Below are 23,129 nucleotides of genomic sequence, written 5' to 3'. Positions count from 1 at the left end.
GTTTGGGAGGATGCTGCAGATATATTACAGCAAAAAACAAAACGAAAACAAAACAATATTAATTTTAAAAAAAATAGCCTACCACAAAGAATATTAGCTTTATACCACTACAGGAAAAATATTGTACGACATGCTAGATTTAAATCGAGCACATAAACAAGCCTGTAGTCAATTAAAATTACAAAAGTCGTCCAAACAGATATAATTTGTTCTTTTAAGATGATACTAGCCTATATGTTTGCATTAACGCCACACCAAATATTATATTGTTTCAGCCATAATAAATAAGTCTTAAGTGGGGTTGTAGCCCTTTTTATGTTAATTTAAGGAATCCATTTGCACCACGCCCGGCCTGTTTACTAAAATTAACGCCTCTTGGGAAAATGGACACTTGCAAGATTTAAGAAGCCCGTTTCCACACTGTCTGTCCTCCTCCACGGGCAGAATAAAGCCTATTTCCACAATCTGCTGTGTTTTGATCTCCATGATCTCTCTCGCATATCATCCGGGTTAGTGAGTCGGCCTCTCTGTGACCTCGCGCTGTCACCCTGCATTACAGGACGCAAAGCATGTTGGCCAACTAGGCCTCGCTCTAAAACGTGTCAGGCAACATGGCACTAAGGCGTTATATTGACAAAAAGTTTTCTCTTCATGAAAACAGCGATAAGAATATTTATATTGTAATATTTTACAATTAATCACTTTGTCTTTTTGTTTTTCCACAGCGCAGGCCAAAAAACAAAAATAGGACTAAACTTTAGTCTCTTGATCAACAATTATTTTATTAAGTTATCTTTACTTTTCTTTTTACTGAAACACATTTTCACTAAAGCGCGCATGCTCAACAGGTTCACCCGTGCACAAGGTAAGTATTAAAAACACCAAGCAAATGAATATGAAATTCGAAGAGACAGAGCAGATCGTTTTAAATAGGCAAATAAACATTATTTATAAAACTTTGAAAGTAAAGTAAAAATATCACAGTTCTTTTTCAACATGAAATACCCACAGAGAACAGCAGGTTAGGCGCTCGGATTGCCTTCATCCCTTTTTTTATGTTTCTTCTTTTTTACTTTTCATCTCGGGGCGTTGATTTATTAGTCCGTCAAATATGTTTCTTCCGTATTAAGTTCAGTTATCCACACGTGGGTAAAACGCAAACAAAAAAATGTAGACCTAAAAGGATAAGGACGGGCAGTCCGCCGCGGATCACAGATCCCCTCATGTTTTGGCACCCGGCAAATATCAGTTTGTGTGTGTGTGTTTTAACTCAACGCAGGCACTATGACTTGTTTTATTAGATTGTCTTTCAGTCGTATCCCCCTTTTTATTCATCAACACCCTCGATCTGCCCGTCAGATGTCACATTCACTGTCGCTGGAGGTGATGGAGATGGCCGAGGCGGCTGCTTTGCTGGACAGACTGGCCTCCGGACTGGACGAGTTCCCCAGGCGGTCCACGGTGCCGTCCTCGTCCGCCAGGGAGCGAACCGAGCCGCCGGACAGGACCTGCTGCTGGAGCCTGGGCAGAAGACACGGAGAGACGGCACAACATGACATAGAAACGTCCACGGAGCAGGGTGTTTATTCTTTCCAGTATATGCAAAATTAGATTTGTTTTGAAAACAACTTGAAAAAAATGGACGAGAAAATGATCAAGTTGCAAAACAGCTTCTTCTGATGATGTTCTTGAACATTTCATTTGTATTTTTCTGCTGTGTTTTTTTTTTTTTTTGAGTGCCTAAAAAAAAATCCCGAAACAAACAGGAGTGAAACAAATGGCACTATCTCAGTCCATTAGCTTGATTATTTTTTCCACTTTCACTTTTATAAAAAAGACAATACGTCAGTTGCGTGGCATTTTTGCGGTGTGCATGGTTGGAAATATCCGTTAGGCTTATAAAAAGAAATAGCACTGTTATGGTAGATTTTACTGCACAAGTACCACAGCTAGATCGGTTATTTACAATATAATAGGCTGTACCAATAGGATAATTACAAATGTTGAGTCATTTTCACGAACATCTCACTACGCTTATACCCACTCACTTTAAGTACCTACTGGAAAATGATTCTGTATTAAACATGACCAACACAGCAGTGTGACCTCGACCCACACTGTAATAGGCCTTTCAACAGATCAGCTACAATTGTAAATGGAATTTACACCATATAATCTATTGAAATAAGAATAAAATAACATGTAAATGTAGCTTATTCCTCATGTTAGCCTAAATGTTGTTAATGTTATTCACTAAAAGTGAAATCATTTTGTTCCTCCAATAATCCAAAATTACTAGAAATGATTGTATTTACTTATTGTCACCACTACTGGCTAGCCATTTTCTGCATTTCAACAATAATTATAGACACTGCGGGCAGCATTTATTACAAACGAAAAATCCCCCTGATTTTAGGATTACAGGATGATTCTGAATCTAATATCCAGAGAAATTATGTCAGAACTGAATGGCTCCAACCAGCGTGGGTTACGGCCTGTTTTGCTATATTAAACCGACTGACTATTAAATCACATGATGCATAGCCGACATGGAGTCAGGATGCAGGGTGTTTTTCTTTTCTACTATGTCCAAGTGATTAGTTTTCTGTTGCAGAAACCCTCCAAGAGATGCACGTAGCTCACCTGTTCTTCGCAGCCGCTGCTCTGTCTCTTTGTCTGCGATTTTTGAACCAGTTTCCTACTTGTGTGGGTGTAAGTCCTGTAGCCTGTGCAAGCTCCCTCTTTTTACTGGGGTTCGGGTAGGGATCCTGCAAATACCATTCTCTTAACAAGTGCCGGGTTCTCTCCTTGAAGCAGTGGGTTTTCTGCTCTCCATCCCATATGGTTCTAGGTAGGGGGAACTTCTTCCGCACCCTGTATTTGTCCACCGGCCCCAGCGGGCGTCCCCGCAGCTTCTCAGCCTCCTGGTAGTGCGCTTCGAGCCACAGCGCCTGCAGCTTCGTGTGCGACTCTTTGGTGAACTTGTGGTTCTCCAGGATGTGGTAAAGTTCACGGAAATTACCGGTGTGGAAGGCGACGACGGCCCGGGCCCTCAGCACCGACTCGTTTTTGTTGAGGACCTCGCAGGCCGCTGGCGCGACGGGCAGCGACCAGAGGAAGCGGCCGAGGCGCTCGATGTCCCCGCTCTCCTCCAGAGTCTCGCAGACCCCGGCGACCTGCTGGGGGCTGAAATTCAAGATGGGCAGCTGAAACATGGAGGCTTCTCCTGTGTTTCCCTCTCCCCCTCCTTTCTCCTCTCTCTCTCTTACTCCTCCGCGTCGAGTCCTCCGCTTCTTCTTTCCGTGCGCCGAGGCAGTCCAAGGCACCCAAAAAACAAGGCAATCCCAAAGTTACCGAACCAATCGTGTGAGCAGCAGTGAAAAACGCAAACGCCAAACGCCGCCGAGGAGGAACGATGCTGCTCGGGGACCGGCTACCGCATCCTCGGGCTTGGCAAACTTGGTAGGCAAAGGGCTGAAGGTGCGAGAAAATTAAAGCCGGAGCCGAGATGTATTTTTCAAGGTAGGCTGGGATTGAAAGTACGAAAGAATTAAAGCCGGAGCCGAGATGTATTTTTTAAGGGGGGAGAAAAAGACAGTTAAGCCCCCTCCGATGATTTCCTATTGGACTTGGCAGATTGGCTGCACGGTTGCCATGGATGCACGTCAATCACTGTCAAGTTCGGCCAATCAGGCGGAAAGGAGATCTCAGCACCTCCCTTTTCAAAAATAATATAAACATTTTGACCTTTTTGCTTCGCGTCTTCAATCGTTTAGCTGTCCCGCCGTGCTTTCCAAACACCCTCTGCCTTTGTGCGGCGGGCGGTGTTAAAGAAAGACTCTTCAGTCTATATAGTGAAGTGCCAAAGCAGGAAAACACGCTCAGCTCAGTCTCCTTTTAGAGCTCTTGAAACGGGCTTTACACAGCAAAATGACACATCCCTGCTGACTAGAGGCTACCATGTCCTGCCCTGAGGTAAAAATCAGTAGATAAAATTAGTACGTTTTAGACAATATTATGGCCTACTAAATTGTTTTTTTTAGTGACCTCACTTATGATAGGCTGTCTTTTTAATCTACTGTCTCGCTAGGCCTATAATACTCCTATAATGTTCCTATATCATAAGCCCACATGGCTAGAGGTTTCTATAAAATCTGAATGCATGCCAATTCATTTTTAAAATAAGATTATAGTTCGTTATGTAATACTCGTATAGGCTATATCCGTATAAGTTTATATCAATGCAATTGTAGAAATAAAAAAGGGCCAATGTGGCCTTTATTTCAACAGGACTGTGAATTTGCAGCCAACTCAGTTTCGTAACCTTGAACAGAGTTAGTCGAGGCTTCCAGCATTTTTCAACCTCACAAAAGTGATAATTTATTAACCATAATAAATTATATCAGAGCCTAAGTTATGATGATGCATGCTCTTTTATGTGGGGCATGGATAAATGCTCTTTTTGAAAACACAGGCTAATTGATTGCTGTTATATTGGCAGTTGTGTGTGTGTGTGTGTGTGTGTGTGTGTGTGTGTGTGTGTGTGTGCTGGTGATCCCTGCAAACTGGAGCTCATACAGCAGCTTATATCTGCCTACAGTAGCCCATGGTTGCATTAGTGCCGACAGCATCAGCGCAGGAAGGCTGCTTCCATGCTGTGATGGCTGTAAAACATAGCAGGAGAGAAACGTTGTATTTGTGTATATAGGATTATCATGGCCCTGCCAGGCTACTCGGCTTTAGTATCAGACACACTCCGTTTTGTGCACAGGCTGATTTAGTAAATAAGAGGGCGGATAGATAGCGCAGATGGTTTGAAGTGTCGGGTCAGATTATTTCATGGCTGGATACAGTAGTAAAGTTCATTCTGACGGAAAAGCCTGATATTATTTTCAGACACCCCCTCCTTCTCCCCACACATACACACACACACACACACACTCTCTCTCTCTCTCTCTCTCTCTCCCTTTCACGAGCACGCACGCACGCACACACTCGAGCTGAATCCCCTTCGGGCTCTTTTTGCATGAATTATAGACTCTTGATGTGGGGTTATGAAATGCCTTCTGCACAGGAAGCTGTTCATTCTCTTGCTGGTTTACTGGAAACCGCATCACCATTACAGTTTATTTTTTATTTATTTTAATAATCATGTATTTGCATATAATCTCTTATTGTTGGTGGGGTCTATTTATTTGTTAGAAATAGTCGTGATATGACAAACAAATCGGCCCCATCATCTTAATGAAATTGCCAATTTTTAACAGATAGAGTGGCCACTATGAGCAGATTAAGACGATTCTGTCCATCGGGTTTCCATTCATTCACCCAGATTAATAGCCGACACCAACCGGTAAATATTGGTAAATAAAGGATAAGTACTCCATCAGTTGCAGCAGTGGAAGTAAATTGCGAGGACGACTGACAAGGTGCTGGTCTGAAATATTCAGCTTCCTGTAAATATTTCATCTCTGCAGGCTGCCCGTCCCAACCTAAATTTACAAGGACTGCAATTCTTTTTCTAGGAAGCGCGCATCAATAAAACATAGGCGAGTTTTGGATCTCTTAAACGGAGGGCTGGAAATAACAATTGTAGACTGTGCTCTGAAAGCAACACGTCTATCTTATAGCACTGTTAAAACATTTATAGAAGGAAAAAAAGAAGCTCTGGATTTTTCTCTCATAGTGAATCATCGTGTTTTAGTATCATTGCGCTAATAAACAGGTGACTATGTTCTACTCATATTAAGCTTATGGAAAACAAATGTCATTTTTATTTATTATTATTATTTAAATTGTTCGCATGCCTGGTGGTAGCCTTCCTCATATTTCTTCTACATTTAATGCCCCTATCATTTTACCATATGAAATTATATATATGTCCTCTTAAATATACTCAGACTCAGCCGAAGTGATATAAGCTCTGCTGTATCCCAATGAGCCCAGGCCTATGTCACTGTGTCTGGAGATAGTAGGCCTCCTGACACCAATATCTCCGCACATTCAGCACAGCAACACAGTGGATCTCATTCAAACACGTCTATTTTTTTCTTCTTTTGTCTATTTGTTTCATGGACCCCACTGCAGCCACTCCTCTGTCAGACAAAACATATTTTGATGCTGTTGTAGGTCTCTATATTAGACCTGTTGATTTTTAAATGGATGTTATCTCTTTTAATTTTAATTAAGACTCCGTCATTTATTTTGGTGTAGGCTACATATCGTTGTTACCACATCTTCCTACTAAAATCCCTGAATGCTGAGTCTGGAGAACAGGTGAACAAGATTCAAAACCAGAGTGGTGAGGTACAGAGGGTGGACAAAATAACAGGAACACCTGACAATATAATCCAGCACAACTCAAACTGTGACCCGAAAAATTACTAGGAATGTAATTTCTCTGGCAGAGTCGAAACAAAAATCAGACCATTATAACATTTAGAAAAATACCAGACTTTGTTGTAGGGTTGTTGCACAGAATTGCATTTAGGTCTACATTGTCAGGTTTTCCTGTTATTTCATCAACCCTCTGCAGATGTTAGACAGGAGCATAATGTTTCTTAATTTAATACTTTAAAAGCAAAATATTAAGTATATTAAGTAAAATAGAAAAAGAAATGGAAATCTCCAATTCCTTACCCCTGGCTTACTCTATCTGTTGCTGAAGATCCTGTGATATGACTGAAAGCTCCAGAACAGCTGATAAATGGACCTTTGTGAGAGTGTTTTGTCAACTGCTGTTTCAGTGGTCAAGAATGAACTTTAAGCCTCAAAATTATTAATTAGCTTTCAAATTTAAGTAATATCAGATCCCTGTTTATCATTATGTACACGTTATTTTAATAAATCTACTTTACAACAGTAACTGTAATACTGTGAGGAATACTGAAGGCTCAGTAGCACTTCATGGACACAACCAGCAGCTTATGTAGCTGATCCTTCACCGCACTGAACAGTTTGAGAAGAATATTGCGAGAGAAAAAGCCTGACACAAGTTTGTCTCTGAAGGTGGGTGGCAGCTCAGTGACAAAAAGCAACATAGAGAGGACTACAAGGTGAAGAGATTGATACAGCACAGAGGTGAGGTGCACCTTGCTGCAGTTTCCTCCCAATTTACAATAAGAGACCAGTACATGACCAGTACATTTACTTTGCATCATCATTAACATGTAGCTGGGTCGCAGCTTGCCCTCGGCAGAGGGAGGGAAGGAGTGGGGAATAGTTACATGTGAACAGGCTGGAAATGACCCAGATTCCCTAGGATCACTGGAGCAGACGAGACGCTACAAGAGCCTGTCACTAACAGTCATCCTACCACTACCTACAGCACCTCTCTCTCCATCTGCTCTCCTCTACATCACTGCTCCTCTTCATACTCATAAGCCCATAGAGATGTGTGTAAACATGCATGCAGGCACACCAAAGAGTGCTCACACTAAACATCACTGGTAAATGCCAATCTGAATCTGAAACACATAATATCACTTTAGTGTTAACATGCTCTGTTACTGTAAATATCCTCTGATCTGTCTGTGTAGGCACTGAGCCTGTTTAAAGCACTTAAACAGCATCAGGAGGAGGCAGGCAGTGATGTAAAACAGTGCCACACAAAGCTAATGTATGCTGTTTAGTTTCCTGGAGCGGGTAGGCACTTCTGCTTAGCAAAGATGGAGGATGCAAACATCACTGTGTATATTCACAGGCTGCCTGCTTGACTTGACAGTGTTTTGTTGACTTCTCTCTGCACGACAGACTGTTTTAACTCAGATGTCAGCTGTCCCAGCACAGGATTAACTTTCCAATTAAGATATCATGTCAGCAATACTAGCCGTAACCACTGGATGACCCGGATGTATTTAAAGGCCAGGCTCATGCAGTGTACTTAAAGAGAAGTCACTTCGTTCATATGTAGCCTCGTGGATCCACAGTGACAGGAGGGTTATGCCAAAGCTCTCTGAGAGTTGTGTTTTCAGAACCATTTGCCCTCGGAGCAGCATTAGCTCTCAACGCTGCTTTTAATCTGTGGATTTGTGGTAACAGAGAAGACTTCTTATCCACTGACCCATTGGCCTCCAGTGTATGTAATCCAGTGCCGTTCAGTCACACAGCCCTGCTGACACGGATAGAGGCGAGCCAATACACTGCAGTAGTCAGTGTGGGGGCGCACACACACATGGCCAGCCCGGCCCTGACACACATACTCCTTCCCCAAGCAATTGTTTCACAGGGCATATACTATACTACTGTGACCTTATGTCCACTAAGCCAACTCACACTAGCATGGTGTACAGAATATGTAATTCCATTATGTCTTTTTCAAACCTGAGACTGACAGCAGCACTGAATGTTTATACTTGAGGGTACATTCTCAATGCTGCGGTGAAAGGAGTCTACAGAACAGTGCATCATGTAAACAGTGAGGCCATACACAAGGAGTACCATTACACCTTGATCAAAGAGATTTTCTGTTGAGTGAATCTCTGCAGTGCTCATACATATTACGACGGGGTATATCAACCATCCCGGTCTGATAGTGTAACTTCATTGAATCCTGCTATTCTCATGCAGTATAAAAGGGAGATTCTATACCAAAAGGTTTCCAAAAATCTCTTTGTTTCATCTTCCCTGCAGGTCGCAAATGAAACTAGGTTTGGCTGTTGCAAAATAAACAATACAGTGAGAGTGAACCTGGAATCCTTGGCAAAAAGCCATAAGGAATACCTTGAAACCTACCCTTTTTTTGTTGAAAACACATTTACAGAGCATGTTATAGAGTGCATGCAATTATTACATCCATTCCACTCTTGAATGCAATCCATTTCTAGCCAGATAAAGGGCCAAATGAAACTAGGGAGAGTGCATGTTGCACACCGCCCCACTATATATTACCTTGTTTGTGTAAGAGGCCGAGCGAGAGCAAATCAGCAAATTTACAAATGAACAAATGCATGCATCAACTATAGCACTTGCACAACATAGTGATTGTGTGTGTGAGGCAGCATTTCACTGTCAACGTGGTAATTATGAAAAAGTAAATTCTCTGTTCACATTATATATAGCATGCTTGAAATTGAAAGCAGTAAGTGATTTTCCACATACAAAACATACATGAAATTGGCATCCAGGGGTGTGCTTTTCTTTTCAATTGCTCCCTTGTTTTCAGTCACACTGAACTACAACCATTAAGTGCAATGGTGAATGAATGTAAACTGTCCAAATTCAGAGTTTTTTTAATGTCCAACACAATGGTCCAGTTGTCAAACCTGAGTACTGTATGAGAAGATATTTAACCAAGAAAAAACCTTTTCAGCAACTGTACTGTATTGACGTAGCTAGACAAACTGTCAAAACAGGTGGGTGGATTGAATGCTTGGTCTTTAGACCTTCCTCCGCAGCTACCCACACATATCTTTGTCACCCTTTTTCTGTTTTATTCACTAACAAAACACACTTTACAATACATCAGGCTTGCAATAGAACAGACGTTTCTACATAACATCTCAAAGATCCTAATCTTTACGTCTATTATGATACCAGTGCATAGAAAGTTTTGGACTGAGTTTGTAACACCATTATTGTCAGCATAACGGGAGGTTTCTAAAGAACAAGCTTCTATGAATAGTTTACCAATTATTCTGCCTGTGTGTGACAACAGCAAAACTTTTTTTTCCCGTTTTCTGGTGTCTTGTTATCTGTCTGGAAAGCCTCCTCAATGTCTCCTCTCCTCTCTCTTCGTCACTGGTGGGGATAGTGGTCACCCGTAGAGCATTTTAGGTTGCAGAAAAGCACCCTCTCAAAACAAAAAAAATAAATATCCTGTCCATGTCAGAGGATCTTGACGACACCCAAAGGTGACAGGAGTCAAAACTCATCACGGTCAGAAGGTCCTCTGGCGCCAGGAAGCTACATGATGCGTGAGTCAGGGCACAGGTCACAACGCCGCAGCCAAGCTGCCTGGGCCTCACCTCCACTTCACATTGTCTAAGAGCCTCTCCTCCTCCTAGTCACCACACACACACACGCACAGATGACTGTCAATAAATGTCTCTTCTAGCCACAGACTTTGCTCTTTTGTCTACACTATCGCAGCTTTTTCAACATTGACCTTTACACATGTCTTTTTAGGATGTGTGTGATTTAATGTGTTGTGTGAGTAGAAAACAAGCTTGTACAAAGAAAAAACCTCAGCTACAAATACTTCTCTCTTGTACATATATGGCATGCAAGATTAATTTAATGTATTTATTTGTATGTATTCCCCTAACAACTGACCATACATGTTCAGGCAAATTGACAGAGAGGGAAAAACATAAAAACAGAAGCCTGAATTGTGTACATTAGCTCGGGGGAATGAGTCATACCGAGCCCCTCATAGCGCAGTGACTTCACCCTGAGCTCAGAATTACTTTATAGTAAATGGTACACTCGTCACTGCACTTACACTATCCTATACTGCAAGGATCAAAAAGACTCCTTTGAATTTGTTTCCATGAAACAGAATTGTTTCTTCGCCCTAGAGTTGTATTAGTGCCAAACACAGATGAGCAGCAATCTGTGAGCTACGGAGAGGCTCACTCCGAGAAGAGCCTCTGTGTACAATGCAGCGCAACTACATTCAGTGTCTATTGAAAATTCAGATGTTTTCATTGGCTATGGTTGTTGTTTTTTTCACCAAGGAGCTTATGCATTTTTATCCATTAAATGCAGTTTAAAATAGAAGGTATAATACCAATGATCCTTAACTGCAAACACAGTGTTCTATTTAAAGCAGCTTGTTGAAAACAACTGCATCAGGCTGAAAACTGCTTACAGATTTGGGGGAAATTATATATTTGACTGATTTAAGGATAATGTCAAGGATATCCATTAGCCTTGTAAGAGATCAAAACTTGAATGTAATAATCTGCCATTTAATTGCAAATGGAGCAGCAACTCCGAATTTGGGTTGTTTCCACTACAAGGGGCAGAGGCCAGGGATATACTGGATTTCTGGACTCTTAAAGTCTGTCAGCTGTGCTTCATTGATGGCTTATGTCAAATGCCATTCTGACAGAGCTCATTAGGATGAAGGGAGTCATCTAGGTAGAGGCAGGGGAAGGCAGAGCTGGTGAGCTGCCTGATCACTGTGTCCACACAGCTCACCACTGTACCTAGAGGGTGATGCCTCTGACAGGAGTTAGCTGACAAGGCTATCTGTGTGTGTGTGATACACAGAGCGGGGTGAGGGAGGCTGATGGAGTACAGAAAGAGAAAGTATATGTGTATGTATGTGCTCATGTCATTGCTTGAGTTACCCGGTGTCACTGAGCAGGTCCCTGCTTGATGCCACGACTCCAAACACAAGTGACAGGCTGAGAGTCATCTCGCTTTCGCCACTCACACATACTCAAATATTTATCTGTGCGCAGCCCTCTCTTTACACTGTGTGGCATCAGCAGTCTTGTGCCACAAGGACAAGGCCCTGTGGAGACTTCAGAGACCTTGAGAAGATGAGTCAAATTATTTCCTCACTGGTCCCTGCTCTTCTGTCGCACAGTAAATGTAACAGCTTACACCTTTTAAAAAGACACAAAGATTACATTTTATTTGCAGCTGGATTGTCGTTCTTGGTATGGTTCTCGTATAGGTATTTTACACATCTTCATTCAGTGATTACTCTAGCCAGCAGCTGGGGTCTACTGTTCTAAACAGCTGAATCCATATCTGCTATGGCCTGCGGCACTGGTGATGAGCTCAGACTGTTATGTGACATTTTAATATACTGATTAAAAATGCATGTTTGGAGGGTAAGCATAGGGGTGCTATGGGTGCTCCTGCCAGGGAGAATTAAATCATTCTACTTATCAGACATGCTGAGGATTCGGGTCAATGTAAATGAGCAAGCTATAAGACACCAAAGTCAGCTGTGGATTTTCAAAAGAGGCAAAAATAATAATATCACAGAAAAGAAGATGATATGATCAATAAAAGTCCTGGCTGTGAGCCTGTGTAAAGGCCAGCTGTGGTGATGGCGATATGGCAGCGCTAATTGCTGAAACCAACCCAAGCAGAGTTTGGTGCTATTAACACTTTAATTTTCCGTTGTTGTTCCAAGAAAAAAATTCCATATTGAAATCAGCTATAAACGGTTGGATTCAATCATTAAAGGGAGTAAATGTAAAAAAGTGAATGCACGAGTCAAGTAACATTCATGTTAAAGAATGTGATTGAGAGCATTCAGTTTCAATAAAGTCTTGCCAAATATTTTGGCACACTGCAGCACATCGGCACTGACAGCAGCAGGGAGGCTGAGCCAGTAAAACCTGAGACAGTGTTAATGCTATCTTAGTGTGGAAGTCGTATGGAGCCTGGCCAACGAGCTGTGGCTGCTAATCCAATCAGCTAAAACACACAAGTCCATATACAGTAGGCTTTGAGCTAAGCGAAATCGATTACTGTTGCTTTCTTTGCCACACACACACACACACACACACACACACACACACACACACGTAGACAGACACAAACAGACCAAAGCTAAATACAAAACACAACTCACAATTAAAAACAGCATTATGGGCTTTCATTTGAAACACACACACACACTTGTGCAACCTGTTAATAAATGTAAAATCTCTGAAATCATGCTTTACAGTGTAAGCTGATACAGTAACTGTTGTTGGAGTCAAAGGAAATGTGTTTGTTTTTGTAAATAAATAAATAAATAAAAATAACCTGACTAGAAAGTCAAGGGAATTAAAAATTATAATATAAAATTATACTGCTTTAGGTGAATTTATCTATCTATAAATGGATATGTCTAGAAAGTATAATTGCTTAAATATTTTCTTTATTAAATATTTCACATGTTACTAGTAATGCTGATTAATTTTAATGTTGGTCTAATTACATATCTATATTTAACTGCCAACAAAATAACGCTTCTAATTTGTTCATGAATATCATACATTGAATTAAACTGAATTTAGCGAATGGCTGTGACTGTAATCACTTAATGTTAAAATGTTTGTCTTTTTAGGAAATAAAACATGTACAATCAACCATTTAACTGCGTCATGATGTCATGAAAAGAGAGAGCCAAAACAAAGACAAAAGTCACTAAAAATCTTCCGTCCAGATAAATTACTGGTATATTGACTGTGGAACTGTCTACTTATTATATCAAAAACAATATACTATATATCATCTTCTCAGGAACACACAAGCTACTCTTTAGCGGAAGCTATATGAAGGATTATTTTACTATCAAATGTGAAGCCTATATCTTGTTGCAGACAATTTGTCAGCCTAACACATATAAAGGAAGCTATTGTATACAGTACTATTCTTCTTCTTGTACCTTGGTGAGTTCCTGACAGTTTTTAGCATCAACATTTACAATCTTCCAAATACTTTTAGGAACACTGACTGTCATGGCCTTGTGCTGAATAATACAGCTTTAGAGAGAGCAGGGGAATTTTCCTCAGGGCACAGGTGTGCCCTGATAGTCTCATAAGCCTCTGGCAGCACAAAGAAAGAAAGATGCTTTCTTGGTGAAAAGGAATAGGGAGGCACGAGGTGGAGAAACAGCTCAACAATGGCTTTTTCGTTTGGGTGTATTTGGTTTTGACCTTCAGACAGAGCTTCAAATAAATGCGACACCGAGGGGGGAAAATCAAAAAACCTGATGACCCTGAATCTCTACACCCTATGCTGGCAAGGAATGAATACGCTACGTTCAAAGATGATGAAAAAAAAAGTCTAATTCTGAAAGTGTAATACATTTTCAGACAAACGGAGAAACGAAGTGTGCGGGTAATGCCTCTCCACAATCAGCAGCACCAGCAGCCGCAGTCATTTCTTTTTATTTATTGATACTCTCGAAGACAGAAGTGCTACACACATATACCTACACATGACAATCGAAAATACATTAAGCATCACACCTATCATGCATGTGACTCAATACTGACACCATTGTTATGTAAACCTCAATGTAAAACATACTGTTGTTTAATCAATCTTTTGTATTATGAAGCTTAAATCATTCAGTATACTACAGAGCAGAAAAAAAAAATATTACACCTCATTTAGACAGCATATATAAATAGTTAGAGAAATTAAAATCCAGAAACAGAACTGAAAGAAACTGCTTTGGACCTTAAACTCTTCTCCTCCATTTCCACCTTACTCTTAACATCTGTCTGCAGATGGTCCTCTGAAAGGGTCAGTGTGGCTGCATGGGACAGAGATGCTTGACATGCAGTGACGGGGTTGACGAGGTAAGTGGTCCGACTGCTAAGTCAGGTAGTCAGGAGATGGACAACACACTTATCGAATGAGGAGAGAGCTGAAGGAAGTGTTTGCTCAGGAAAATTCAATGAGTCTGTCAGAAAAATCAACTCTAATATTGGCTCTAATTATTGACTGAATTTTGACTGAAATAAAGAGGTGAGAATTTAAATGGCAAATCTCCCAAGCAGCAATGCCTGCAGGGAGGTGGGGGCTCAGAGAAATCCTGCCTGTCCTTGTGTGTCACTTACCAGCCCCAGGAAAATACTTTTTTTTTTTTTTTTTGCTGATAGCGCAAAGTGTCTCCATGAGGCTAATGCTTTATGTCAGATTCTATACTAACTAGCACATTAGAAAGAGGGAATCCACCTTTACTTTCCCCATAAAAGCATTTTTCTTTTCCCACAACACTTAGCAGCAGTAAGGTTTTTAAGTTTAGACGCAGTTGAAAATCTGATGACTAGGTTCTTAGTAGGTGCTAGAGGTGTACTGTAGAATCCTCCATGATTCACCCTGTTTTGTCTATTTTCTCTTCATTTTATTATCTACACTTCAGCAACAAGGAAAGCTAGACAAGTGAATTGATGGGAGGGTGGAGCAGGGAGGGGAGGGGAGGGGAGGTGGGGATGATAAGGAAGAATACAAAATAAAAGGGAAAACAGACAAGGAGTGCCAAGCTCTGAAAACTGGCATGCTGCAGTTGTATGTCAGTCACCTAGCAACAAGTCCTCCCCATCACTTACCCCCCACTTCCCCGTCTCCTGCTGCGCTCTCTAATTCAACAAATCTGCTCAGAATGTATGGCTGCTCTTCTAACAAAACGCATTCTGCGCTGGGGGCTAAGGATGTGGGCCTCCGCTGAACACGCCACTCAGCTGCCCATTGACCACCGGGGCCTTTCTCTGCACACACTAAGGAGCGAGGGACAAAGACCCTGAAAGCAGGGGCAGCTCCACAGAGAAAACATTTGCTTGTAATTGTGTTTGACTGCATAATGAAAATGATGTTCTTTTTTAATTTGGGCTTGTTAAGGCCACACTATTTTCCTCTGGTCACCTGATTATTGTAAAGAAGCAACCCCTCACTTGCCCTATGGGGCACAGAGGGGGGAAATATTGAAAATGGTCCAAAGACTACCCCACTCTTTACTTTAACCCCTCTTGTGTTTCAAGTGTTCTCTGGCAAAAACATAAATATGTAGACCCTGTTCATTACAGGATGGGAGAGTATGCTAGAATGAGGGAAAGGATAATAACAGTGAGGCACACACAGATGCACACACATACACAAATGGGAGTGCTGCCATGCTTGCCCTCAGTTGTGAAGCATTGAGAAGGTTAGCATTCCTGGTGCTACTTCAGTGAAACAGACCATTAGTGGGAGCATCGGGCTAGCACCCAAAAGAGTGTTTCAATAGACACATTCACATCCAGTATTATTTGCACTTTTTAGCCCCAAATTTCCTGTTTTATTTTGATTTTTTCTTTGCCTTTATTGGATAGAAACAGCTGAAGAGAGACAGGAAAAGGGGGAGAGAGGGGTGATGACATGCAGCAAAGGGCCACAGGCTGGAATCGAACACGGGCCGTAAGGACCCAGCCTTAGTACATGGTGTTGTGCACTCTAACAGGTGAGCTACCGGTGCACCCCAATTTCCTGTTTCATTAATGTGTGTTTTCCACATTCATCTGGCTTTCCCAGCTTTTCTCCTCACTGCTCTCCTGTGGCAAAGGTAAGGAGAAAGTCTAAACCTGGAAAAGAGAAAACTAAGAAGGTTGCACTATGGTACATTTTGTGTCTTAAAAATAGTCTACTAGTACCTTTCTTTGATCATTTTATCTTTGATCAACATGTTTCTTTGGTGATTTCTGTCATGTTACATATGATTTAAGTCAGAAGTGGATGTGTCTTTGAATCCCTTCAGGATTCCTGTCACCCTCCCTATGGACATCTATTCAGTGATTTAATTGGTTTAAGTCGAGGTCCCATTTACACAGTCAATGTGTGATAAAGCGTGAGTCTGCTGAGAGGTCACATGTGAGAAGAAACAGGGTTGACCTCTGCTCAGTGATATTCTGGTGTATTCTTTAGGTTTCTGGATAGAAGGTCTGCTTATGTAACCCTGACAGTGAACTATGGCTGTCTCAACAAACAACACCTTTTTCTGCAGGTGCAATGGCAGTCAGTCATGATCTTGGCTCATGTTATTGAATCTCACAGGATTTATAGAATTATATGGAATTTGAGAACATCCTCCATCATGCTTTCATAATTTCCCTGCTAATCACTGCTGTCCTGATTATCGTCACATAAATCAAATATTTGAACTGGATGATATGGATAAAATCTATCAATGTATATTCAATTGTATATTGCAAGAGCAGTGAACACTCAGTTGCCAGTTTGTTAGGTACGAGCTAAAACGTATTCATCTAATACAACACCCCTGCATTAAATCCTACCGTCATGCATGTTATTATGTGAAACTTTATGGTCATTTTGGAGGCTGCAGTTTGTGAAGATGTTGAATTGTATTGTGTTTCTAATATTTGTCCAACGCATTTGAATCAATGAAGGTAGACTAAATATTAGAAACACCTCTCAGTATAATGCAATAACTACATGGCTGTTCCAGTGAATTAAACACCCGACAAATCAACTACTTCATCAAATTCATGCAAAAATCCCGTAAATCCAATAATACCATAAAGCAGTCCTGCTCATTGATATGCAACATTACCCGCAATGTATGGTGGCCGACAAGGGCAAATGCACTGCAACTTAAGAAAACATGCAAATAGACAAAACACAAGCAAATTAAGAAAACATCTTCATTAATTTGACAACACGTGCAGCATTTAGAAAACACGCTTGTAAATTCACACGACGACAACGGAAGTGTTTCCAGAGGACACTACAAAGTGCTGAACACGGCTTGTTGTTGCCACAGTTTGTGACTTACTAATAGTTGTTATTGAAGTCGGGTCCGTGTATCATCTGTTTATGTTTATGTTGTGGGTTTCTGACTTTGCACATGTGCTGAAAGTGGCCATTGCATGCAGCTCACAAGATCTTGCAAAGCAAAAAAGTGAAAATCTATCAGTAACCTTAAATCATTTGTGAGGAGATTTAGTCTTCATGACATATATTAACCTTTACTATCCTACCACCAGTGCTGACAGCCGGCATGTAGCCTCCATGATAATCATATAGGCATTATTAGACCAGAAATACATTAGACAGTCCGTCTGTCATCACTGATGAACCTGGTTATTGTCTCTGATTAACAGTAGTTTTCCAACATTTTTTTTCCAAATTCCTTCAAATTTACCTTAATTTTCATTTTCAAAATGCTTTACAAATTTCTTTCAATCTCTGTGCTCCTGCGAGGTAAGTGCATGCTACAGATCAGACAGCGCAATAGTGGAGAAAGTACAAAACAAAATAACAAAAAAACAATGAATGGATGAACCTGACTTAATGAGTCAAAATCTTTTTAGTGTCTTCTGGAAACACTTCCATTGTTGTTTTGTGGATTTGCAGCGTGTTTTCTAAATGCTGCAAGTGTTGTCAAATTAATGAAGATGCTTTCTTATTTTGCTTGTGTTTTGTCTATTTGCATGTGTTTTCTTAAGTTGCAGTGCATTTGCCCTTGTCGGCCACCATAGAGATATTAAAAGGATAACTACCTTGTAGAAAATATAGCAAAATACTGATTGACAAATCGCTATCATCTCACAGTATCGTCATATCACTATAAACGAGTAGTTGATTAATCAATTTGTCGACTGACAGAAAATTAATCAGCAGAGAGTTTGATGATCGATTATTCATTTTCATAATTTTTCAAGTAAAAATGCCAGACATTCTCTGGTTCCTGCTCCTCCAACATTAGGATTTGCTGTTTTTCTCTCAAGCAATTTGAAGAAGTCACACCCCGCCTCCCCATAGATTAACAAGTTTCAGCATCACATTGAGGAGGCCTTGTTTCATTTGTGTTTTTTTAAGTGTCAACAAGTGAGCGTGTCTGTCTGTGTGGGTATTTTCAGGACTTTCACCATAAGGACCCCAACTTTGACACCAATTAAAGAGATTATGTCTTAAGATGAGAGGAAAACTATAGCTGCGTGTTACCACGGTGATTACTTTTGACAAGGTCACAGGGTACCTTGCAACAGTGCATGACCTCAACAGGAAGCTGCTGATTTTACTGGGATGAAAGCAAACAAAAAGAAAATAATCACTTTACAGACACTGACACACAAGACAAAAATATAAAACAGCGGCCAGTGCAGACAGATAAACTTTCAGCCTCAGTAACAAAAACAATGTGATTATCTGATGTGTTAAGTCAGTAGTAGGCTATAAGTAATGTAATGTAACAATCTGCTGCAGCTCTACTCTCAAATGACTTGCATTAAGTCATCATAAGATTAAAAATTTGCATTATGCCTGATATATGGCAAATATCTTTATAGTCTGGGATTGTCTTCTAGGTGTTGGTGTGGAGTTAACAATTAACAATTTTGAGTGATTTCAGTGGATTTCTGTCTTCAGAGAAACTCGGTACAAAAGTGAAAAATCAAATGGCTGTATGTGTTTTATTTTGATGGTAAAATTTACAAAAAAAAGGCTTTATGACAACCTTGAAATAGCCTACAGCACATGAAACTGAAAGGACATCAGCAACTGAATGTAACTCAAATCTATCAAGTTGTATTGCTTAATAAGAAAAACAAACTTGGCTATATCTGGCTAATGCAATCAACAAAGCCATGGTACATGTTTTTTATTTACATATGACCTCCTTGAATTTGAATATATTAGTTATAATTCAGAGTATTTTAACACTTGGATCAGGAATTTAAAAAAACTACTGTCGGATACATTTATTTTACAGAAACACACACTGGCGTTTCAGCACACATACATTCATTTAAAAATTAAAATGAAACGAAATATAGAGCGAAGCTGAAGGACGTGATATTTTTTAAAAGGCCAATTTGATTTAAAAACAGTAAAGTGCTCGCAAAGACATTTTTGTTGGCTACGTTGTTTTGTTGAGTGAATGAAGAATTAAGCTAGCCCACCTGTTTTGTACTTTTCTTTTCAATAAACAACTGTATTAAAATCTAATAAATATGTTATACAGTACATTAAAAATGTTGTCATGTCATTAAAACAGAATAGCACAATTCAACACGTCAGTTTAGTTTACTTATAGGGGCTCAAGCAGCCCTCACCTGAGCTAAAGTCATAGCATTAGCAATAAATTAGCTTACACTGTCAAGGAGCTACATGCTAGCTACATAGCTGGATAAGTTTTGGGCCTCGCTCTGTAAGTTTTTAATAGTTTCCGATGTCCTACCTTGATGTGGAGAGCAGGTTCATCCTATTCAGTTTAGTGGAGGAAACTCAGCGGCCTCCTCCCCCTCTCTGTATTTTCCTTTTTTTGCGTGTTTTCACGTTAATTGGCAGCAGTTGAACTGTGAGCCGTAAATCAAGAAGTGCGGAGTGTATTAATGAGTGGGACCACCCAGGAAAACTATTTTCTCTGCACTTTCTTTGCGGACAATGTGAGGATACTCGAGTGTGCCATGCTCTGAAAACCATGAATGAACATTCACAAGAGCAGTGCTCCCCTGCTGCCACATTTCCAGCAGGCTAATGGCTGCTACAAGTACTGATTAAAGTATTTTTTTTTAAAAAGGTGAAGTATTCTGGACAACGACTGAGATCATTTTATTGGACGAAGTAGGGTCCCTATAAGTTTTTTTTGCTGAGTGCGGAGCATGAAGCTGGGACAAAATCAGTTACAATTTGAGGTTCAGTTTATTGGTAAAAAATCTAAATAAGAGTCAATCTAAATGAACAAATATGTATTAATAAGCCACAGGCCTTGACACCAATAAAAGTCCCTCCAGCTCTTAAAAAAAGGTCCGCATTAAGCTAAGCTATTTATTAAAGTGCAGATGCTTTTTGACAATATATCTTTCTGTTCTATTAAAGCTGAGAACATTTCGCATATGCTATTATTTGGCCATTATTTTTTTCTAATACAAAGCAAGGTTTATAAAATCTTAAATGTAGCAGAAAAGTCAACTTACAGGCTATAGGTCGGGTTATTCAACATACTTCATGATAAACCCAGCAAAAAAAAGAAGAAATTTCCCCCTGCAAGTCCTTTAAAAACCTGCCAAAAACAGCAGATCCTCAGCACTGAATGTAGTGCTTAATTGTCTTCCATTATGAAACCTCACAAAGCTAGACCACTGGCTACTAAAATACCAAGGTTAATCTTCTTGATTAAATGTCTTTCCAGGGTACAAAAAGCATATTTTACATAAAACATCCTTCAAAGAGATTGAAGCATGATGTTGGGAAAAAATATATAAAATATTGCTGATGGCAAGGCCAAGCATCCCAACTCTCAAATGAAAGGTATCAAAGAGATTAAAGAAAAAAACCATTACAAATCAACATACCACTAATATGGTTTCATCTGCCTTCCCCATTATATTCCTCCTCAATTCAAGTCACACCTTATCAAGCCAAAGAAAGCTGCAACTTTAATCATTCCTCAAAGTACATTTTAAGATTTCACATGAATGGTTTTCAGTGCACATGCAGAACATTTTCTGCTTCTGTAGCCACCATTAATTGTAAAATACAAATGTTGGAGCCTTTAAGAAGCAGACTACAATAGGTTAAGTGCTGTTGGGGAAAATAAAAAGTCAAAACCAACAAACTTCATCTGTAGATTTTTTACTACATGAAAACAGGCTGTGAAGGTGAATATTAAATACGAGGGTTAATTCAAACTGATTCTTCTCATACATGACTTTAAGCTTTATTGATCACTGTCAAATCTCAACATTTATTAAAGAGTAAACAAGTGCATTTAATTCAGCTGTATAAACGCTTCTGCACAACCAGCTGTATCAAGGCTTCCCTCTCTTCTTTCCTCTGCTGAGCGAGGAAATCCTCCTGCAGGCTGAATGCCCCTTGCCAGCGACTTTTGTTCTCTCACACTTACCCCACACACTCCAAACGTAACATCCTTCTGTAGAGAAAAAAAAACATTTCCTCCTACACCTGCTGATGAATTGTGTTTGTGTATACGGCTCAGACAAGGCAGTAACACATGTGTCTTTATACAACTGAGGCACGGTCCCAAAATAGTTTCCTCACTTGGATAGTGGTGAATGAGGAAACCCTTTCACAAAAACAGCAAAGAAGCTTGGGGCCAAATTAGAGTGATCGTCATTGACGAACAGAAAATAATTCCCAGTTTGGGCAGGAAAGTCATAAGATGCCTCAATGACTGCTACTGCTGCTGCAGAGAGAAAAGGGGCTGTTTGTGCTGTGTGGCGGGTGGCACAGGCCGCCCCCCCATGAACCCATGCCGTTTTATTATACTAAGAATATACTGTAGAGGAACAATATAGGAAGTCATGCTCTGTCATTATGCTTCCCTTTACAGGTTCACAATCCAAACTCTTTAATTTACATTTGAGTTTGGTTTCCAGAGCCATTTATTAAAAAGTAAAACCTAAATTCTGATAAAATCATGTGACTATATACATAAAATATTCACGCAATCAAAGTTCTGTGGTTACATGTGCAAATACCATTACTTCTCTGTATTGTTGATATGTCGCACCTTTACTGTGCACTTTTTGTTTGTTTTGTGTCTAGAAAACTGAATTTAGTATGAAATTTAACAAAGCTGACAAACAAAATATTCAGTTTCAACCTTCACTACCGTGGGGACCATATTTTAAAACATGCAATAATAATTCCCTGTCAGATTTTGTTTGCAAATAAGCTCATCAATTAAAGAAAAAGTCTAAAACATCAAAATAGAATTTAAAATCACGCAGCTGTCAGGTTTCTTCCTCTTATTTACCCGATTAAAAAAAAACAAACTTTCCCACAGCAGTGTCTGTATAGTAAACGCTAAAGTGGATGAATGTCATTCACAAAAGAACCACACATCCTACACTGCAGTTGTGTGTTCAAATAGGCCACATAGGCTACAAAAACATATACAATATTTGCTTTTCTACTGTAAAAAAAAAAAGTTATGGAAATTTGAGAAACTTTTAAATTAAACTGTTATATTGAGCTTTTTGTTTGCCTAAAGGCATAAAGTTCAAAATACATATTCTTTGTACTATATCAAACTCTTTGTGTAATGAGGATATAACATGTAAGGAGGACATGATCCTACTGACATGAATTCAAATTACATATACAGTAAGTACAATTACAAGGCTGAAAAGCAGTAAAAAACTACAACCACGCTCTGACCTTACCATTCAGAAAGACCTACTGATATACATGCAACCATCTGATAAAGGAAGCTATATAGATTTAAATGTGTTTTGGTCTCACAAAGGAAGAGCATTTTTCATTTCTTGGTATCAAGGGCTTGACTAGAGCCTGATCTCACTAAAGAAACTGTACTTTTTGGTATGAAATAATGCGATTTTTCATTATATGTTCAAAACAAATCAAAACTGCCCAAAATATTTTAACTTAAAAAAACTGAGCCAAAACGTGACTAAATAGGTGTGGTGACAGTTCAATTCTTATCTGACAAATGAGAAGATTTGTGGTATTGTAATAAAAACAGGATAAGACACAAAATATGTTTTGTATGATATATGCTGGCTGTGATAATACATCGTTTATATGGAATATGCTGGTATTGAGTGGAGTATATGAGCATATACAAAGACAATTTTTATTATTCATATCTTATCTTACTTATCTGTATATTTTAATAGCACATTTCTTTATTTTATGTACATGTTTTTATTTCAAACTTGCTTTGGCAATGTTAACATGTTTCT

General features: G+C 39.7%; 1 protein-coding gene across 1 annotated transcript; it reads right to left on the bottom strand.

Moving 5' to 3' along the window:
- Positions 1 to 763: 763 nt before the first annotated feature.
- Positions 764 to 3,850, bottom strand: LOC122862376 (homeobox protein SIX6). The gene is made up of 2 exons (XM_044167840.1): positions 2,644 to 3,850; positions 764 to 1,521 (listed from the first exon to the last, which is right to left on the bottom strand). The coding sequence occupies exons 1-2, from the start codon at positions 3,213 to 3,215 to the stop codon at positions 1,356 to 1,358; spliced, it is 738 nt and encodes a 245-aa protein (XP_044023775.1). The 5' UTR covers positions 3,216 to 3,850; the 3' UTR covers positions 764 to 1,355.
- Positions 3,851 to 23,129: the final 19,279 nt, after the last annotated feature.

The sequence above is a fragment of the Siniperca chuatsi genome, linkage group LG15 (genome assembly GCF_020085105.1).
Source record: "Siniperca chuatsi isolate FFG_IHB_CAS linkage group LG15, ASM2008510v1, whole genome shotgun sequence".
NCBI lineage: Eukaryota > Metazoa > Chordata > Actinopteri > Centrarchiformes > Sinipercidae > Siniperca > Siniperca chuatsi.
The sequence above is the reverse complement of the archived record's forward strand: the minus strand, read 5'-3'. Positions and strand labels throughout refer to the sequence as shown.

Coding starts and splice junctions, on each gene's coding strand:
- LOC122862376 (XM_044167840.1), bottom strand. CDS start 3,215: ATGTTTCAGCTGCCCATCTTGAATTTCAGCCCCCAGCAGGTCGCCGGG. Junction 1,522..2,643: donor GCAGCGGCTGCGAAGAACAG/GTGAGCTACGTG, acceptor TCTTCTGCCCAG/GCTCCAGCAGCAGGTCCTGT.